We start from the raw sequence: 20,981 nt of genomic DNA, 5'->3' as shown, positions 1-20,981 counted from the left end.
TAACGTGATTTACGGGTAATACGGTCCTATTTTTATGGCACGCTCTTCCATTAGCTTCGATGAGCATGATTTATGCAAAGTGTTCTTGGCGCTTTCGTGAAAAGAACAAGATTATTCTTGCACGTCCACTTAGAAACTCGACCGCATATAAATGTGTCCTGTCTGCGCACTCGTTTGTGTGTAAAGTCACAGGACGAATAGCGATTTTTCAAGAAATCCTTGGAGCTAATAATTTCGAAGATCACTAGCAGGTGAACAAGAAATTAAATGAGAAATATATGGACTTCTTTCCAGTTTTGTGACTTAAAGTGATTGTTGAGAAAAAAATCTGATTTCTCTAGACTATTATTTTTATTTAATACTATTAAATTTTATTTTTTCATTTAAAATTCACTAATTAAAAATTATAACACTTTCAAAAAGTGGAAAAATGACTACGAAAATTATCACGACGAGATCTCATGATACACTGTTTCCTTCTTATTACAGGTATCTTGGGTGCGTAGGCGGGGAGACGAGCTCCATTTACTCACCATCGGCTTGGACACATACGCAAGCGACTCCAGATTCTCCCTGGCCTTTGAGAAGCCTAATGACTGGCGATTGCTCTTGCGCTCTGCTACAGAACGCGATGCTGGCCTTTACGAGTGTCAAGTCAGCGCCCATCCACCATTAATCAGAACTGTCCATCTAGCGGTGTCAGGTAAGTGAGCGCGTCATTGCGCGTATGTTCATTTGACCGTCCGGGACTTGGCAACCTCGAAGCAATCAAGAGAGCTGCTATTTCCCACTACCAACGATATGCACTTTGATCTGACGACCGCAGTGCGGCTCGTAAATCAACGCTGTTTGTACAGGGTGTCTCGGATTCGTCGCCATTATCGAATATCGCGGATATTAATGGCGAGAGAGAAGAATGCTTATGTCGAACGAATTTTGCTTTAATTAGAAACCTACTTAAATGTACCCCGAATGTCGAATAATTTTATTTAAGAAAGAATCAATTTCACAAGTATTGAACAATTCGCGATTGGAAAAGCTAGGGCACCTTGTATAATCAGTTTCAAGTCCTTCCTCTAGTCTTGATGTAATTACCGTGATGCTTGTTTCGGGCTATATCGCAAAGTTTGTAGTCGTTCGCGTGTATTAACGCGAATGAGGCTAATTTCGCTAATGACGAAGATGACAAAGGCCACATGCATTAGTCTCTTAATCTACTCTTGTAAAGTACTTTCGAAAACTTGTTCCCCGTAGATATATAATCCAACGCGTCTCCCGGCGCGTTTTCGCTGGACCATAAATTACGGGTGGCCACTACGTCGTTAGGATCGTCCTCTTCGCGACATAATGGCGATCCCGATGCTGTAACGATGTTCTCATGACGCACGCGTTCCATGCCACTTAATTGCAGTCCTGTCTCTTATTCGTACCTTCTCTTTCTATCTCTCTCTCTCTCTCTCTCTCTCTCTCTCTCTCTCTCTCTCTCTCCTTCTCTTTCTCTTTTTATTCATATGTCTCTGGTTCCCTCTCGTTGTTGGCAATATATGGTCAGTTTCTGATATATGAGTTGCACGATCTCACATAACTATGCATAATAAAACAAGGAAAATAAAGAAAGATAAAATTATAATATCATCAAATAATATCGTCTTCTTTCAATCGCAGTGGATAAAAATATTTAATGGATGTATCGTGTTCTCTAACGCATAGTAATCTCATTAGCATCTATCATCGATGCACACGCTAACGGATAATTCGCGACTGACCTAGGCAGCTATCAATGATTGATTGATAGCTGGCAATATCGCAGTTGTCAGTTATATTTGATTAATGACGGACGTAAGACTGATAGACACTTTGAAGATCAAATTCAGCTTTCATCTAGGACGTTTGACGGTATCTCTATCCAGTTCTAGCTCCGTGTTGAGTGAGTAGTTGAGCAAATAGTTCTGTCGAGATTAATGAGACCAGCGCGAGTTGAAAAGAGAACTTGGAACACTTGCAGTTTCAGAATTTATATATTCGAACGCGAGCGATTATAATTATGCGCATAGGATAACTGTGAATTAATCACGGTGCCAAGAACACAGAGTGACGTATTTCACGAAGTATAAATTTACGATGACGAGCGCTTCAAAAGTGTTGGTAGAAAACGTCGTTTCGAGGATACGGTCTTTCTCGTTAGAAAAAATAGTTAAGTCTCGCATCTTTATTGGTCGGCGCGACGACGGTACTTCTTCAACTTTTCTTTTCTCATATTTTTCTTAAGTTATTTAAACTTATTTATATCTGTATAAGAAACGATGGATGAAGTTACTGATATATGCAAAAAATGTACCTGGGTATAAGATGCATCAAGATATATCACATCTTGAAGTTTCGTACTTTTAAAACATAATCTAAAACTTATATATTTTTAAGTAACTTTTTTTTTATAAGTTTGTTTACGTAATCTCGATTTGACGGATACAAGCTTGTTCGAAAGTGCACAGGGGAAAAAAAACATAATGCGATATAAGAAAACTAAAAAGATATAGCGAAAAATGAATGAAGAGAGGAGAGAAAAGAAAGGTGCAAGAAATATAAAATCAATAAGTATGCAGATATCGAAATATTTTTCAGTCACCGTAGCTGCAATAGAGGGTTATGAAATATCTGACCGAAATACCAGAGAGAGGTACAGGCCCGGGATAAATTCCATGTTCTGTGAAATAAACGGAATATTTCGTGGACCCAAATGGTGGAACGAACGATCGTGGTATATTATTCCTCTACATATCATTCGACTTTCGTTTTAACTTATAAAGTCCGCTCGAGCGTATCATTTTTCCATAACCCTTCGAAGTCGAATGTCGATACAACGAGTGAAGAGATCTTTCTTATACATTAAAGATTTCGAGGAGTGAGATACGTGATCCGCCAGACTGTGAACAGCTTGACCGTACATATTTCGGCCTCCTTTGCTATGATAATATGATTTCCTATCAAATTCGATTATGCGCATACAGCATACATGTATACATATATATAATATATATACATATATATATATATAATATATATATATATATATATATATATATATATATATATATATATATTCAATTTTAAATGTTTAATTTTAATTTTTATTTAATTTTTATTTTAATTTATATTTTATTATTTACGCGTCGTAAAATTTTGCTTAGTACTTGTGCCACATTCCCGTGTACAGAACATACATCACGAGGGTCTGTTCGAAATTTATTATCTTACTCTTGGGCAAACGGAAAAAAACCGCGAGTAATGATTTCCTTTGAGAATATGCCGATGCGTTCGTTAGCGTCGAGAATTCCCAAGTTTTATCTTATTTTCCCGACCTTTTTTCGCCCCGGCTGGCTGTTACTCGCCGTTTTTCCCTTATCGCGCGTTAAAGATTTCTATAACGATCTGTAAAAGTTGTAAGAGACAGTACATCTACATCATTTAATATCATGACTTTACGTTTCCATCGTTCTTATCTTTCCATTAATCAAGAAGCTGTCGTCGTTTTCCCACGAGCTTTATGTTGAAAGCGACAACGTTGTTCATTGCTATAGGCCGTTAAGCATCGGGGCGAGCGGGCCGTAAAAATAAAGTTGCATTGCAGAACTCAAGAAATAATTTCTGGTCAGCGGCAACTGCCTCGGAGGCTTTATTTCTGGCAACCGTTCAAATAGTTAGGAACTTAAATTCCGCGCGCGACACCGACTTTTTCGAGAGCGTAAACTGCTTGTGCCAGCCCCGCGGTCCCTCATTTCACCACCGTGATCCGTATCCGAGCTTTGGCATCGTGAATTTTACGAGCCACATTCTAATCGGGTTCCCATAATGGCCCGTCGATTGATGTCGGTTCTGTACAAAAAGAACGCGGGATTAGCGCGAAGACGAGTTTCTTCTCACATCGTCGTTCTAAATAACGGATATACAGAATAATCGGGAGCTCTTCGTTTAAAATAAAACGCTTTTAAAGGGAGAAAAAGCTCTCAAAGTTTTTCCCCCCCTTCTTTGCGATGCTATTATCTAATCGATCGTCGAAAAAGCTGCGCCAAATATCCTATACCGTTCTCTCCGAGACGCGATTTTATATTCAGTTAATATTCAAGAAGGGGGATACCTTCGATCCCGATGTGGCTTAGGAATGTCGAAATTTTCATGTGGAGATGCGATATACATTGTGCGCGATTCTAGACCAAAATCGTCGGGAGAGGAATATTCAAGCGAATCTCAGATCGAGGACGAAATATCGATAAAATTTCGCATTTTCGATGCGCGACGTGTGAGGGGATTTTTCGTAGGGGAAAGGGTAGATTGGTCTCTCTACGAGGGGACGATCACATCCGCAGACAAACCGTTTCGTTCAGTTATAGAGCCGAGATCCGAGGAACATAGGAATTCTAACGGCAGCTTATGCAATCCCATGCTGGGACGAAGAGAAGGAAATGTGTACTCTCGACTACGGTTCTCGCCATCCGTACTTTTCTCTTTCCTTCCTGCGTTTCTTTCCTCTCTACTTCCGATGCTCCCGTCTCAGTTGGTCGGAATAAATCAGGACTTGCCAATACCGGGCGCTGCGAAGTCTTATTACACAGTCGCAACCGATCTGTAGGCAACCGATCACGCTTATTTATAAAGAGAAGTTTATTTCCTCAACAGTCGATTATTCTCTTTCTTCGCTCGAGATCTCCCTCTTTGCCTTCCCCACAGTCTCATTATCCGAAAGTATATATCTAAAAAAATATTAGAATTCTTATCAGATTGAAGAACTGATTGAGATGGGGAACTTTACTGATACTTCATCTCATCGCTTTATTTTTTAATTCGCAATACATTTCGAATGAGAATTATTAAGGGATTATGCCTAATCATAAAAGTAAAAAAAAAAACCGATTTTTATGTTTTTACATTTTCTAGAAGTATATCATATTGAAAATATTTCCTAAAAGTTTCAAATTAATTGAATGCAAATTGACGGAGTTATAAGTGTTTCAAGAAGCGCCAGAATGTATAACTTTGTTTAAACACTACTATAAAGCTTCAGCTCTGATGTTTTGAAGATTATCAAGTCAATATAACAAAAATTTAAATAAACTAAAATTATATGGGCTCGGATTAGTAAACTTGACACAAATCTTAAACGCGTTTTTCTCGGAATCACTTTTTCAAAGTCGGTAAGCAAGATATTTCGAAAACCGTTACACTGATTTGCTTGAAATTTTACAGGCTTCTTCTACATATAAAAACCTAGTAGATGAACGAAGGATTTTGTTTTTTAATGAATACTTTTTTTTTACTTAATAAAAAATGAGCAATTTTTAAATCGAAAAAGAATATCTTAGTGTCAAATGGCTGCCATTTTGTCCCAAAACAATTTTTCGATTAATCCTTCGTTCATCTACTAGACAATTTCGTACATTAATTACAATTTATCGAATTTTCGATATCAGCTTCGAATAGTACTCCTCACCGCGCAGCGCTTTTTAAAAAACAATATCCGGGAGAATAGTTATAACTTTTACATTTTTTAATATTTTATTTTAAAAAAATATAATAAAAAATATAATAAAATATAATAAAAAATAATAATATAATAATAATATAATAAAAATATAATAAAAAGAATATAATAATATCCTTAATATTTGTATCTTTGAATAAAAATTTATTTGTAAAAAGAAAATGATTACACTTTAAAAAAAAATTCCCAAACATACTTTTTTTGGTCTGCTGACTAGGCATAACCCCTTAAGTCTGTTAGGAATATTTAAGACTAACGTAGCAAGTTTGATCTCTGTTGAAACTACATTGAATATTCCAAACGAATAGCGAATAGCAATCGCGTGCGAAAGATATGTATTAAAGAATTATTATAATATCGATTTTAGTATTATATACGTTATTCGCGTGTAAAATTTGAATGGCGATCGATCATGCAGCAATCACACCATCTCGGAGCCCTTATCGCTGGGAAATAGCTCGGCTGCGTTTATAGTCCGTATAGTAATATTGCCGACGACAAAAGAACGCAAATTCCAACGTGTCGCTCTATCGTTCGCGCGAAATTACATCGACAAATTCCTGGCGCGGATCTCTCTTGGCATCGCGAGGGAAAAGAAGAGGATGGTAAACCGAGGACATTATCTTGATGAAACAATGAGATCGTCCTTCGCATCAAGTAGGGATGTTTTTACCCCTTCTCTCGTAATAGCGTCGCATTAAATTATGTTTTGTAACGTTATATATAAAACGAGTCGCCTTGCACGTTATCGGGCGGGGTGAATTTTCATCCTCGGCGAGAAAAAAATCAGACGCTTTTTAAGCAGCTGACGTACGATTTTCGCGAAGCGAACAATTCGCGAATCAAATAAATTGCCTTCTCCTAATTATTTTAGTCGCGTTTGTTACAGCAATAATTTCGAATGCCTTAGATGCTACCGCGACGCGTACGCTTTATCTTCGACTAATGACTGTTATCGTTCTCTGTCTCTTATCGTATTCGATGTTAGGGATTCTTAGGGAATCCTGCTGCGCGAAGGATGCTCCCCCAAGCGGCATTATTAAGGAGAGCGTCCATTAAAATGGCAAACGTTGCAGCTAAGCACGCGAGCTCGCGATTTTCCGTAGAAATTTTCTTCGACTGGTACTGTAATTCTCCGTGGGACGTTTATAGGTGCATCGGAAGAAACAGCAATACGAGAACATTGGAAAGAACGTGGCGCGACGACGGTCCTGACGAGATCGAGGGGTTTTTGTGCCGCCGTAATTTTATCAGAGCACCTTTTCGGTTGACGAGCATTTCATGCTGGATTTCTGTGCGCAAAAATTTCCCGCTTTTACACTATCCCTCGATATATATATATATATATATATATATATATATATATATATATATATATATCTTTATAAATAATGTTATTAAAGTGTCGCGACAAGTTTTGGATGAATATACGGATGTGTATTCGATAGATAGAAATAAAGTTTGCACACGTAATATCACGCGCTTCGCGCTCGATCTGCGTGTTTATTTTCGACGAAAAAAAAATCTGTTAAATTTCCGCTCTTCTGAAAAAATTGGTTAATTCGACCGTTCATTTCGTGCGAGCGCACGATTGTCCAAGCAATATTCGAATGCGCACAATCGAGGTGGCAAATCACGGAAGATCGAGATTCGGAACGCATGGCTGGTCCTCAAGCTGCGTAATCTAGATGATAACGCGCAGATTAAATCCGACGCCGAAATACCAGGAGTTAATCGCATTCACGGGACACGCAGCGTCCCAGAAGCGTATAATTATCGCGCGCAAGCGTTTAACATCGAACTGGCTGCCTCGGAGGGATTCCTATAGGAGTAGCGACGATCCTAATTTCTCAGGGGCAAACGTTAAAATACGCCCTAATTTGCTGAATCGTGGATACTGAAACGAGATTTCGTCTCTAGTTTCCCTCTCATCTTACATTATCTCGAGCTTTGCGAAACTTTTCCATATGATAATTGCGCTTGATTATCTCTCAAAGAGATAAAACGAGAATCTATTCTGTGATGTAGTATTCGATGAGTTTCTAAAAATAACAACGTGGGGATGAAGGGAAATAGGACTAAAGAATCGTAAGGAACATGCCATAGAGATAAACCGATCATAATTATGAGGGTTGAAACGCATTGATGTAACGACCACGTCTCTCAAAGAGATAAAACGAGAATCTTTTCTGCGATATGACATTTGATAAGTTTCTAAAAATAACAACGTGAAGATGAAGGGAAGTGAGACGAAGAATCGTAAGGAACATGCCATATCGGCTATAGAGATAAACCGATCGTAATTATGACGGTTGAAATACATCGATGTAACGACCACATTCACATCGGCGACAGCTTTGCGTGCGACCGCTATCATTTGATATCTCGTTAACGCTGTCGCACGTGGAGACGCTTGATCGCACCGCGCCAAATAACAACCATCCATTAGCGCGATGCCGATTATGAGCACCGGTGTTGCAAATGCTCGTTCCAGCAATGCGAATTATCAGTCAGCCCTCTCTCCCCTCCTCCCTCCCTCTTAGCATCCATTAATTAACAATAACAAGATGAACGCAATCGGATTTTACCCTAATATTACCGATGCATCACTTTGAGCTCGATTTATTCAAGAATTTATCTTATTGTCGCCTCTGTAATTATCATGAGTATTAATTTTCTTCATTGATTGATTAGTTTTCTTCATTGATTTGTCATTCTGTAGCAGTATATCGGCGAACGATAAAAATAAATTATTCATGTAACGGAAGCTGTGATGGAATCTCCCTATTTTGTTGAAAAATTATATTTTTAAACTTGCTGTAATGATGCACAGTAAAAAATTGTGCGTCCATATGTTAAAATTTTCTTGTGTTACCACGTTTTGATTAGTACTTTAATGTAAAATTAACATACAATTTATATGTTATTATTTCTATAACGTTTTCATGTGTTTCATTTATGTCAGCTTCATAACTTGACACTTTGTATATGTCTCTTAGAAATGGAATATTATTTTGAGTATTTTTAACATAATTATTTTAAACAATCAATATGTCTCAAAGTCAGTTTAACATTCTAAGAAAAGTTAAAGTAAATCTTCAAATAATCTTGAACTTTGACACAAAATAATCAAATTTACTTTGATACAAGATAATCAAATTCACTAAAATCAAATGTTTCTATTACAAATAATTTAAGTTAAAATTTAAGTTGAAATAATTACTATTATATGTTAATGTCCTCAGCATTTCTTACGAGTTATTGTAACTATTTTTTCATGTAATTTTCATGAAATTGTATGTTATTTTTACATTACACTTAAAATCACAATAACAAAAATAAATGTAAAGTATCGTGTCAATTATTTAACATTTTTAGTTTGTCAATAAGTAACATACGACGAGAATGAGTTATTTTAACTTAAAATTTAGAGTGGACTTTCTGGGACATGTGAAAAATGTTAAAATCAACGTTTTATTTTGTACTGTGTATGTATGCATAGGGATGGATTTCTCAAATTAGCTTAATTTAATTTTAAAAAAATGGAGGATTTGTAATGCAATAAGTGTAAGGATTAGAGCGGTCGGAAAGCTGCGCGGAGGTATTTTCTCGAATGCAAACGTCAACCGCAGGGTTGAGAATTCACCACGCATACGATGCGAGTATATATGCGGTTCGCACGTATATTTGCCATTAAACTGCAAAAGTTGCGTATGTAAATCGAGTCTCCCCTCGTGATGATAGTCGTGTCGCGCGAAGCTAGCGCGATCTCGTCGTGACGTTGCATCTGGTCCGCCGACTCTCCGGAATCTTCCCATAAATAAATGCATGAACGTGTATATATATGCGGTATGTACGTATGTACAAAGCGCGAAAATGTGATTTATACATGCGTGTATTCGCGTAACCTGACGTCATCGTTCGTCAATCGTTGCGGATGTCTAGTCCAATCGTCGGATGCAATGTATCCGTGCAATTTTTCAACTGTGCCACGACGATTACCCATCTTCCTGTTTCATATTCTATTTTTTTTCCGCACCACAAGAGACGCGCACATGTATATATATACATGTATTGCCTCGCCGATTGTGTCACATATATAACGCATGCAATGTTATATATGTTCACGTATGCATTGTTTTCATAAAGGGATAGAAATGGATTAGCCGAGAGAATTTGTATGCGGAATTGATCCGTATTTTCGTTTGATCTTTGATTTAACCCGACAACAAAGTGTCGAATAATAGAAAAAAAATGTTTCAATTGCACGTAAAATCTGTTCTTATTAATCAAATAGATGTATAAAATATATGAAAAAAATCTGACAGAACGCTTCATATTTTATCTTTCAACCGTATGCCCGAAATATCTCGTTTGAACATGGCAGAAACAATCAGTATGCTACTGTACGAATGTACGGTATTCGCTCGCATGAAACTACAATCGATTCTCGTGGGAGATGTGCACCAACTACACCGAGTGCATTGTTAATACTCTCCAAGGTATAAATGAAAACAATATGCAGAGAAACTGCGAAGAACAATAGTCGGGGAGAATAATCGACCGTGATCGCTGGCGAAGCTTGCGGAAATGTGCCAGCTATTTATTGTGAAAAGGATTATGTTTCTCAATAATGAGAGCAAGAATATACAAGTTATCAGGAGAATACAAGATAAATTGGCGCAAGGATGACGAGTACGTGAGCTCATTGTTAAATTTCATCGATTTGTTTAAAAATTCTTGAACTTAAATTGCGGCCGCGAAACTATAACATGTGTAAATTTAAGTGAATAATTGTGTAATGGTTAGCAGACTTTTCAAAGTTTCTTACATTTTAACGAAATAAAATAGAAAGTTACAAGCATAAAAAGAGGCTAATACAGTTAAATTAAAAGTTAACGAACTTTCAACATTTAATATGAGTTTTAATTCTATTTAACTCCCTTATTAGCCACACCTGGTTACCTATAACAGGATAGTAGAAAAGGCAACTTTCTTTATTATGGCTTTATCTAAAGTAAAAGACAATTAATATTCTCAAGGAAGACACGTAATTAGATGCGAACAGTACAAAATAAAGGGTGAAAAATATCCGATGATGTGCGAAATGCAGTTGGATTAGAGCGTTTGAAATTTGAATTTCTCTTGCAAATTATCGCTGACATCGAATGCGTGCGCTTTGTGCTAGCGTAGATAGCGTGTAATACGAGTATTTTGTTACCGTGTAAAATACTAAAAAAAAAAAGAAGGAATCTGACGCAAATATCCGCGAAATGTTTTTCTAGCCGGTTATATCCGGTGTATTATTGAAATGGCGACGTGCATTAGATCTTTTCACGGTGCAGCGACTTCAGGCAAAGCTTTTAGCTCGCCGAGCTGATTTACGAAATGGCAGAAGGCCCTTCTAACAATGCTCGCTCGTCTCGCGGTTGGCCGGTGGCGTTGTTCACGACCGATGCAGCAATGGGGCTCTCGCCACGACTACTACCTCGTTTTTCTCGGGTTTCGCTCCGGTAAATAACGTCGGAGTTGGTTTGGCCGCGCGGTGAGAAAAATTAATGCTCGCCGTGGGCCTAGTAGCTCTTGAAGCTTTTCCAGATGGTTAGTAATGGCATTATACCGTGAGCATTAGGCTGCACTGTATTATGCAACCATTCTCCACGCTAACATATGCTCCAATATATACACAATGAAGTCTTCTGATAATTAAAATTGTAAATAAATAAATAAGTAAATAAGTAAATAAATAAATGTATGTATAAATAATAATACATATGTATAAATAAATAAATAAATAAATAAATAAATGAATATATATATATATATATATATATATATATATACGTTTAAAATTTAATTATCGGAAGATTATTTTAATATACAATATATATATCTTGCGAGTTGGTTCGTTAATATGCAACGCTGCCCGTATGCATGCCAATATTATTGATATCGGCATTCGATAGCACGTTATTTTCTTGGTAAATAATTAATTTTTGTCGCTTCTTTATTAAAATTTTAGAGCATATTTAATGGAATAATTATGACACCGTGTTAATTACATTATTAGCTAGTGCATACGTTTGATCCAATAATGTTATGCATTTCGTGCCTATTATTTATATATATATTATACGGCATTATCTAATACGCTGCACGTACGTTGGTATGGATATTACATACATTACATTATATGTGCATTATACATGTAAATTTATACATTCGATGCATATGATCACTCGCCAGTTCTTTCTTTGATATTTTATTGATTATACGACATGCATGCATGACAACATTTAAAATCTTTCGTAAATAATTTTACATAATATTTTTGCAAGAGCAAAGATGAAAGAATTGCCAAGGTAATTCGATTAAATCCGAGAGTGAGAGAAACGAGTGGATGTGAAAAGGGAAGATCCATATTGTACGTGACATAAAAACTGATTACGAACGATGCGCTTACTGTCAGTTTTTAAAATTCATGTCTCGAGGTGATGGAGTGGTGATTTGGCATCTTTAGGACGAGGAAAATTCGCGAATCGGCGTCCTTGAGACGAAAGGGGATCTTATAAATGTTCGAGAGGGCAAAAGGAAGAAAGGGAGACGGAATAGGTGGAGATGGGAGGGAAGGAGCGAACCAAACGTCATTCGAGGGTATACTGCCTCCTATTACCGAACTTTTAAAGCGTCTTTAAGCAATATTGTCTTCGCGGTGTAAGATGGAATGCCATCCATTTCGTTTTCCGCCTTCCTCGCAATTCCGGCCGTTTCAACCTCGTCGAGTTGCACGCTGCAACTCTTTTCATTCCCTCGCTACAGCATCCAGTAGCCAGATAGATGAGATCGCTCCGGTACAGCGTCACGCTTTAACTTTACTGATGAATTTCGTCGAGTCGAGGCCGTTTAGAGACTTTAAAATATTTTATAATATATTTCGAGTCAATTTTTCCTCTTAGTTTTTCACATTTCCATGACAAGCCATCGTTTGTTGAAATATTTATAAAATATTTAGCATTAGAATTTTTTTCACGATACTAGATATGTAGTTTTAAATCAAATTTCTTTATTAAAGCAAAGTTCGGTTAAAACAAACTGAAATATTAAAGTCCGAAATTATATTTGTATATTACACTTATGCCCGAAAAGGATTTTGGTAACATCGTGAGTTGTGTCGAGGCCGTTTAGAGACTTTAAAATATTTTATAATATATTTCGAGTCAATTTGTCCTCTTAATTTTTCACTTTTACACGACAAGCCATTGTTTGTTGAAATATTTATAAGATATTTAGCATTAGAAATTTTTTCATGATACTATATATACAGTTTTAAATCAAATTTCATTATTAAAGCAAAGTTTAGTTAAAACAAACTGAAATATTAAAGTCCGAAATTATATTTGTATATTACACTTATGCCCGAAAAGGATTTTGGTAACATCGTGAGTTGTGTCGAGGCCGTTTAGAGACTTTAAAATATTTTATAATATATTTCGAGTCAATTTGTCCTCTTAATTTTTCACTTTTACACGACAAGCCATCGTTTGTTGAAATATTTATAAAATATTTAGCATTAGAAATTTTTTCATGATACTATATATACAGTTTTAAATCAAATTTCTTTATTAAAGCAAAGTTCGGTTAAAACAAACTGAAATATTAAAGTCCGAAATTATATTTGTATATTACACTTATGCCCGAAAAGGATTTTGGTAACATCGTGAGTTGTGTCCAACATTCTGGAAAATATTATATTACCCACGTGTACGCAAACAGAAGTGACCTGAAACGCCGGTTTCAAACACGAGTTTATTCCAACGAAATTGAATTGCACCTGTAAGGTATTTGCTTCGTGCTTAGTTTTATCCGTTAACATTTATATACGCTTTTACGTACGATTCGTAGAAAAGATGTCTAGCGATGTGCGTGCCTGTAGAGAATAGAAAACCTTTTTCGGTGGATTTACCCCTCTTGAGATGAAACGGTCTATTCCAACTCAATCTTTGTATTTCCCCTTACGAATTTTCCGATCTTTACACAATTTCTTTTGGCGCGGATGCGAGTTTAAATTTATATCTGACAATCTGTAGTCGGAAGAGTCTCATAATGTCTCAATATTGACGCTAAACGATGAATTTTTTTTTTCAGTAGTTGATCGCAAAGTTATTGAGAGATATAAATGACCGTAAAGTTCGCTTAACACGACACTGATCATCTTTTAGTAGGTGATAAACGTTACGCTTTATTGAGATAAACGCGTCGTTTTCCGAATGAAATGCTGATCTTATCGCGATCACGTGCGCTACAATGGAAACAAGAGTTAAATCGCTAAGGGCGGGAGCGTATTTTCGTTCCTCTCTTATTGGCTCAAACGGGGGTTGTCCTCTTGGTTATCGAGGATTTATCTTCTGAATGTGTGCGAGCCATCGATTCCTCTTCCTTACCGAGGTTAAATCGAGCATCCCTCGTGAGCGCTGTCACCCTTCTCTCTACCAAGCGTGACTTTTATTTTATCCCGAGGCATTTTTCTCGCGTCCACGTCCCGCGCGACGAGGATGAAAAACAGATACGCCTTCTCGAGAGGTAATGGAGTCTACCAAGATGTATCTCTTTGTCTCGGTTCGCACGAATTGCTTCGTATCGTTTCGCTTGTTATCGGTGAAATCCATGCATCGCGAATGCGGATTACATTATATGCGATTGGTTATATATTACGCTCGATTGTTGAGATTGATCATTCTTGTTTCGAAGAAAATAACGAGTAGTATATTATAACAACCCGTATCAGATGTACGTGGTAACGTATATCGAATACATGTAGTAACTGTATGTACCTCTCTGCGATATATATCGTATGAGGCAGCTGCGGGAATTACGACCCTTCGGGGGTTGATAATTCTGTCTGTTCGCGTGCGGAGTTCAGACGATGGATACTTCATTGCAGATCTGTACTACATACGCCCTTGCGCACCTAACCGGTATGAATGCAAGTGCTCCTCTGCAATTTATGTCCCTATTGGGAATGATCGTTTCTGTTGCATCGTTACGTTTATAGCGCGCATTCGCACGACTCAAATGAGGAGCATTGACAGTTTCCTCTCTGTAACTCGCCCTATCTCTTTTGGTTCATCCGTTTGCCTGCCATTGTTGCTTGCAAAGTGGCTTCGAGCATCTGCGAAGCGAACGTACGTGCTATTCGCAAAAGTTGTAATCACGATATAAACACGTAACGACACCACAGCGAATTATTTATCTTTGACGTTTCGTAATGTCAATCGGATGTCGTACGCACGAGTTCACGTGTGCGAGATTTCACGTAGTGTTTAAATCCTTCAAAGCACAGTCGGAATTGCTAATAAGCAATTTCTAAAGCATTCTCTCTATAAATAAAACAGTTTCGCTTCTTCCCGCGCCATTAATTTCAAGACTAGACTTTATTGAAGAAGATTCTAACAGATTATCATTTCATAAAAATTTATTTAAAAAAAATTAAATTTTTCAAAAATATACAGAGTGAAAATTGCGAAATAATTGATCGTAAAATTTTTCAAATGTTCCCACAATTTTTATGAAAAAATTTCATGTGTGTAAATGATTTATTGAACGAGATTCGCGTTATTAATATTATTCATTTTCAACACAAATAAATTGTAATTAATATCGTTAATACGTTATTATTGATAAAGGGATTTATTGTGATTTTGTTGAAGGCTTCAGTACGAATTTTAATTAGTGTCGCTATATAATATTTGTCAAAATACCAATTATATTTGAAGTCCTGATTAATATTTATAATAAATATATACGTTTATTCTATCATCGACGAAATTCATTGTTGTAAGTGCTTACAATTTTGTTTGTGGCGCATTTTTAACAAGAGCAATTTTAAGAATTGAGCTAGTTTGATTTATGTTAAATATGTTCGTTATATTAAATTTTTTCTCCTTCTTTTTCTCTTTTTCTTTTGCCTGAAACCGGTGCTCGTACAAAACGCAAGACAAATATTAAATTCATCAGACATAATGTGCGGAAGGAGAAGAATAATTCATGGTGAAACAAAATATGTAAGGCAGCTCTAGAACAGAATAATGCGAATAATACATGTATATTTAGTATCACGCAGCGAGTCGTGCATTTCGGACGATAAATGAATTCAATTCGCAGTTCGCATTAGCAGTTCACCTCGCTGATGTACTCGACCTCGGTGCAGATGCATTTTCGTCGTGCCGATGTCGGTATGTTCGCCTGAGAGCGTCAAGAATAGAGTTCTGGAATTTAGATTAACGATCGTGCGTGACTTCAAAATTACCGTCGATCCCGTATCCGGCACTCTTCTCTATTTTTCTAACTTCCCCTTCTGCCTCACAGTATTTTCCATTTCCTCCTTTCATTCTCCATTCTTCGCGCGCAGGATATCGAATAAGTTGCGCGCCGTTATCCGCCTTACTGCGAAAATTAGGACCGTCGTTAACGAGCAGGCAGAGCAGAAAAAAGCTGGTAGCTCCGAGAGCTCTGGAAATTTGTTAAGGACCTGTATAACGCACACGATAATCGTACTGTTATCGTAGTACCCGCGAATTTTCTCTGTATATTTATATCTCCCATATTCCTTTTTTCATATTTATCTTTTATATTCTTTAAATTACGTGACTCGCATGAGGTGCGAGAAGTTACCAATGCATGGGAATATAATTTCGCAGATTGAATTAACTACTTTTCTGAATAATTTTATCGCGAATGCGGATAAAAGGCGGATTTCCGCCAAGTTTTTACGGGACAATCTGTCGCGCCACATGTTTCTTGCACAAAAGTTTGTAGGAAATAAAATTTTAAAAATATTCGCAATATCTCTCTTTTTGTTTACACAACCGCGTCACTATTCCTATCTCTCGCCGCGAACATATGTCGGCTTTGCTCGAGATGAAATGCACAAGAGCGGTGTGGCTCATTTACAATTCCGGGCTATATCGACAGGTACGACGCGAGGGGTGTTTTCTATTACCCTCCTCGGCTTGTAAACTAACCCTGTGTTAGTCTCTCGTATAGCGAGGCCCGCATCCTAGACGCCCGCGCACAGCTGTGCGAGAGATAGACCGGGTGTATGAGGAGAAACACAGACATGTAAGAGGTAGCGGCAAGCTGTCGACGAAAGATCTGAAACGAGGCGTGTGATGTGCATAAAAAGAGAAACGAAGGCGACGAGAACATAGCTGAGAAAAATGGCTGAGAGGCTCGGTTTCATACGAAACGTGGCCCGGATCTCTCGTGGTGTAGCGGCCGTATATAAGTTACTACTCAAAACAGCACGAAACTTGTTTACCCCGCTTTCGTGGGGTTGCAAGCCAATTTATTCTCGCGACGCTCGGGGCTTAATCTAAGAAAAAATACGCCTACAAATACTAATCATAGACACTAGAGTAGTCCAAGTGCTATTTAATCATCTCGATAGGTATTTTTTGGAGATGTAATCTTCATTTTGTTAGGCTTGAGATTAGTATGCTTTTTATTTTTCTACTTGAATTATTTTCTGCAATGTATCCTGGGTACGTGTTTGTGTGTGGCGTCTAGTTTACTTTCAAATATATGCGATAATTTTTCTTTAACATCCGCTCTGTCACAATGATCGATGCATCTGTACCTTCTTCAACTACTTCTACTTGTTATATCATGGTACGTTATGCCGGGGCCTATAAAGTGCCAGCTTTATACACTGATCGATAATGTCTTATTTCCGTACGCTATCTTGATGACTTCCGCCGTGTCGGAAGTTACAAAGTATCGCGTCACTTACTTACTTTTCAGACAATCAACGCTTTATCGCCGGCGTAACTAGACGTAAGAGAAAACGAAGAATTATTTTATAAGGCTTTCATTTTTATTTACGGTAATTGCAGCTTCGTCGATGTAGTTGAAAAAGAAACTTTGTGCAATCTCTGAGAATGTTTCAACTTTTATCCCGTATATTTAATAAAAATATTTTCAAAAAATCCCAAATTTATCTTGAAAGGTATAAACAAGTTACTTTCAGCAGCAACTAGTCATCTTTGAGAATACTTGTGATATATCACGTTCAAGAAGAGAGAGAGAGAGCTTCGTATAAAAGTCTTCCTCTTTTTCTTTATTATTTCCTCGGATATATAAAAATTTTTATCGATTATCTGATAGAAATTGCCTCATTACATGAAGGAGATTTGCAGACTTATCGTGACACTTCGCGAATCCGACGACGTTTTACGAGATGTTTCGAGTCTTTATGAAATAGCGCACTTTGCGCGCGCGATAAGTCCACATTACAGCGAAATGATTTCGTCCACGATACTCGGCATCGACAATAATGCAATGCGCGAGCTAGAGAGCATCGTGTAGAATTCGTTGCGACGAAGAAGCGTCGAGCGTGTATACGAATTAGGCAAATTTATACGAAAACCATAAATCCTTAATTATTTTCTAGCCGCGCGGGGCATTCCGTGTAAGCGTGCCGAAATTTGTGATTCAAATTGCAGGCCTCGCTATTAAATCGCTCTCCACAAACAAGCCCGCCCTCCTCTTTGCTAATATTTGCCCTCGCCTTCCGTGAGGTTGCCCGTTGTCGACAGTCGAGCGGGGGCGGAAGATCACCCCCTCGAGTCATACCTTAAGTGTCGTCTTTTAGTCTGCTATCGAATAAATAAGTGGTTTTACGAAGCTTGTTTCAGCAGACGGAACCTAAATTCCTTCCTCCCTTTTCCGTAACTCGCGTGCTAGCCGTTCGGCAGGAACAAGGAGCAAGGTAGGGATAAAGTGGAATTTCTCATCTTCAATACCTTACGATCCATCGACATACACGTCCAAGTGCGTTTCTCTCCTTATTGCGTATTTTTCCTTGACATATCACTGAGGCTTTCATGCGCGATATTTTCCTCGCGTTACTTTTCTGTTCTTTGCATCATTGTACTTTTAAACAATGGGGCGCACGGTAAAAAATTGTACGTACATATGTTAAAATTTTCTTGTGTTACCACGTTTTGATAGTACTTTAATGTAAAATTAACATACAATTTATACGTTATTATTTTTATAACGTTTTCATGTGTTACATTTATGTCAACTTCATAACTTGACACTTTGTATATGTCTCTTAGAAATGGAATACTATTTTGAGTACTTTTAACATAATTATTTTAAACAATCAATATGTCTCAAAATCAGTTTAACATTTTAAGAAAAGTTAAAGTAAATCTCCAAATAATCTTGAACTTTGACATATAAAAATAATCAAATTTATTAAAATCAAATATTTCTATTACAAATAATTTAAGTTAAAATAATTACTATTATATGTTAATGTCCTACAACAATTCTTATGAGTTATCGTAACTATTTTTTCATGTAATTTTTAAAATAAATTGTATGTTGTTTTTATATTACACTTAAAGTCACAATAATAAAAATAAATGTAAAGTATTGTGTCAATTATTTAACATTTTTAGTTTTTCAATAAGTAACATACGACGAATGAATCATTTTAACTTAAAATGTAGAGTAGATTTTCTGGGACATATAAAAAATGTTATAATTAACATTTTATTTTTTACTGTGTATTTATTTGATTCAAATAACTTTTTTAAAGAGCTTTGTAAAAAATATCGTCATATATTTACATGATATTAATGCAGGAAAAACACGAAATTCCCAAGTATCTTCTTAGCTTTTGTGAAAGATTATGGAGATACGCTATTCCGTACAACAAATTTTCTCGTGACGCTAAAAAGTTCATTCTCTCCTCTATAACAGTTTATCCTCCGCTTCGTCCCATCGAAAATTATCATTGTGCTTTCGTTTTCGCCAGCACAGCCTTGCACGGCTGAGTTATATCTCGTCAACCGATAATAATTTCGCGCCGACGACGCATCGGCCGACGTAAGCCGTTTCAATATAAGACCGCGTTTTATCACTGAAGGTCTATTATCGCAACTCACCCCATCCGGCCATTCTTTCACGGCGCTTGGTATATACGAGAGCAGAAACTATGCATTACTTGCATAATTTTGAATTTATATCCCGAGACGAGCCGAGGCGCTGGTACAACTTATTCTATGTAATATCGTAGAAGAATTCAGGGGAAAACTCGTGCTGAATATCGCCGGAGATACACGACAAAGTGTCATCAAACGTTGATTCTACCATTTATCGTGGACGAGGTAGTTTTGCGGGATTTCGTATGGGATTGCGTTCCATTTCCCTGAAAACCTTTCGAAATCGCAGGATTAAGTTTTAATGAGGCGTCCTCCAATCGCCATACTTACGTCGCGTCCAGTATCGGAGTTCCTGCAAATTGCGCAAACACTTGAACATTTCGAAATCCAACGCGCATTTATTCATTCGAGAATTTCGCGAAATAGCAGCGAGTGCTCGTGCGTCGAATCTTATCGAGTTTAATGTCAATGAAACATTGTATTGTTTTTTCCCCGTTGACTTTGATATAAATACCTAGTTTGTCATCTCGCCAAATGTACATTGATTTGTTTCAACGAACGATAAATTATTTTATTTGATCGCGAAATTTATCTTTGTGTTGTGCAGTAAATTAGTCGATGCACTTAATCGATAAACGTGAAAGGCCAGTGCGCAAGTATTAATCAACATGAGTCGGGAAATGTCTGCCACTGGTTCGTTAGTCACTCGTACAACGTCAGGGTGATCGACGATGCGCGATTAAACCAATGCAGTAATTGCGTTTTCATTTAATTCGAGATGGGCCGATCAATTTCCGCGAGCAGACGATGTTTTCACCGGCAGATAAATAGCACGCCAACTTAATGTGATCTTAGTAAAGTCTGATTTGATTTACATAAATTTCGCTCAGACCCTACGAACGGTCAATAAATTATTGATATATTACGCGATACATGGATGAAAAATTTGATTAAAATATACTCCGAAATATTTTATATGACTGGGCGCGTTATAATACTAATCTCAGTAAAAATACGTGTGAATGTAATTCCAATGGCCGGTCAAAGCATTTCCAAGCATAAATGGTATCCCACTGCAACGCACTTGGCTTATTTCCCAATAATCCTCGGTTTCTCGCACATTACATTTTACGCTCTCATTTACTCGAGTTCCAATACACTGGATTATTCGTCACGTTATCAGCAATCGATTACCTCTACGAATAGCTTTTAGTCGTCTCCCATATGATTTTCGTCTAATTAAATGCAGAAACGTTACTGAATACGATAATTGGAACGTCGGGATCAAAGGCTTTGTTTATGTCCTCAGTATCACTCATATATATGGAAAAAACTATAAAGCAGATTATTTTATTCTCTTCTGTAAAATTGTAAAATTGTATTATTATTATATGTATCGATATATCACATTATTCGAATATAAGCCGTTAATCGATGATCCGAATTAGCACTAATTCATTCTCCCACAATTACTCCGTGACTCCTGACGCATA

General features: G+C 37.1%; 1 protein-coding gene across 7 annotated transcripts in view; it reads left to right on the top strand.

Moving 5' to 3' along the window:
* Nucleotides 1-20,981, top strand: part of LOC145964822 (zwei Ig domain protein zig-8) — a 116,067-nt gene that overhangs the window by 49,509 nt on the left and 45,577 nt on the right. For all 7 annotated transcript variants that reach the window (XM_083087991.1, XM_083087987.1, XM_083088003.1 and 4 more), the window contains one exon: nt 490-703. In XM_083087991.1, the coding sequence (XP_082944117.1) occupies nt 490-703 (214 nt within the window). The remainder of the gene's footprint in view (nt 1-489; nt 704-20,981) is intronic.

Source organism: Camponotus vicinus, unplaced genomic scaffold (assembly GCF_025532165.1).
Source record: "Camponotus vicinus isolate PSW18456_S1 unplaced genomic scaffold, iyCamVici1.0 SCAF_1, whole genome shotgun sequence".
In the NCBI taxonomy this organism is placed as follows: Eukaryota; Metazoa; Arthropoda; class Insecta; order Hymenoptera; family Formicidae; genus Camponotus; species Camponotus vicinus.
The sequence above is the reverse complement of the archived record's forward strand: the minus strand, read 5'-3'. Positions and strand labels throughout refer to the sequence as shown.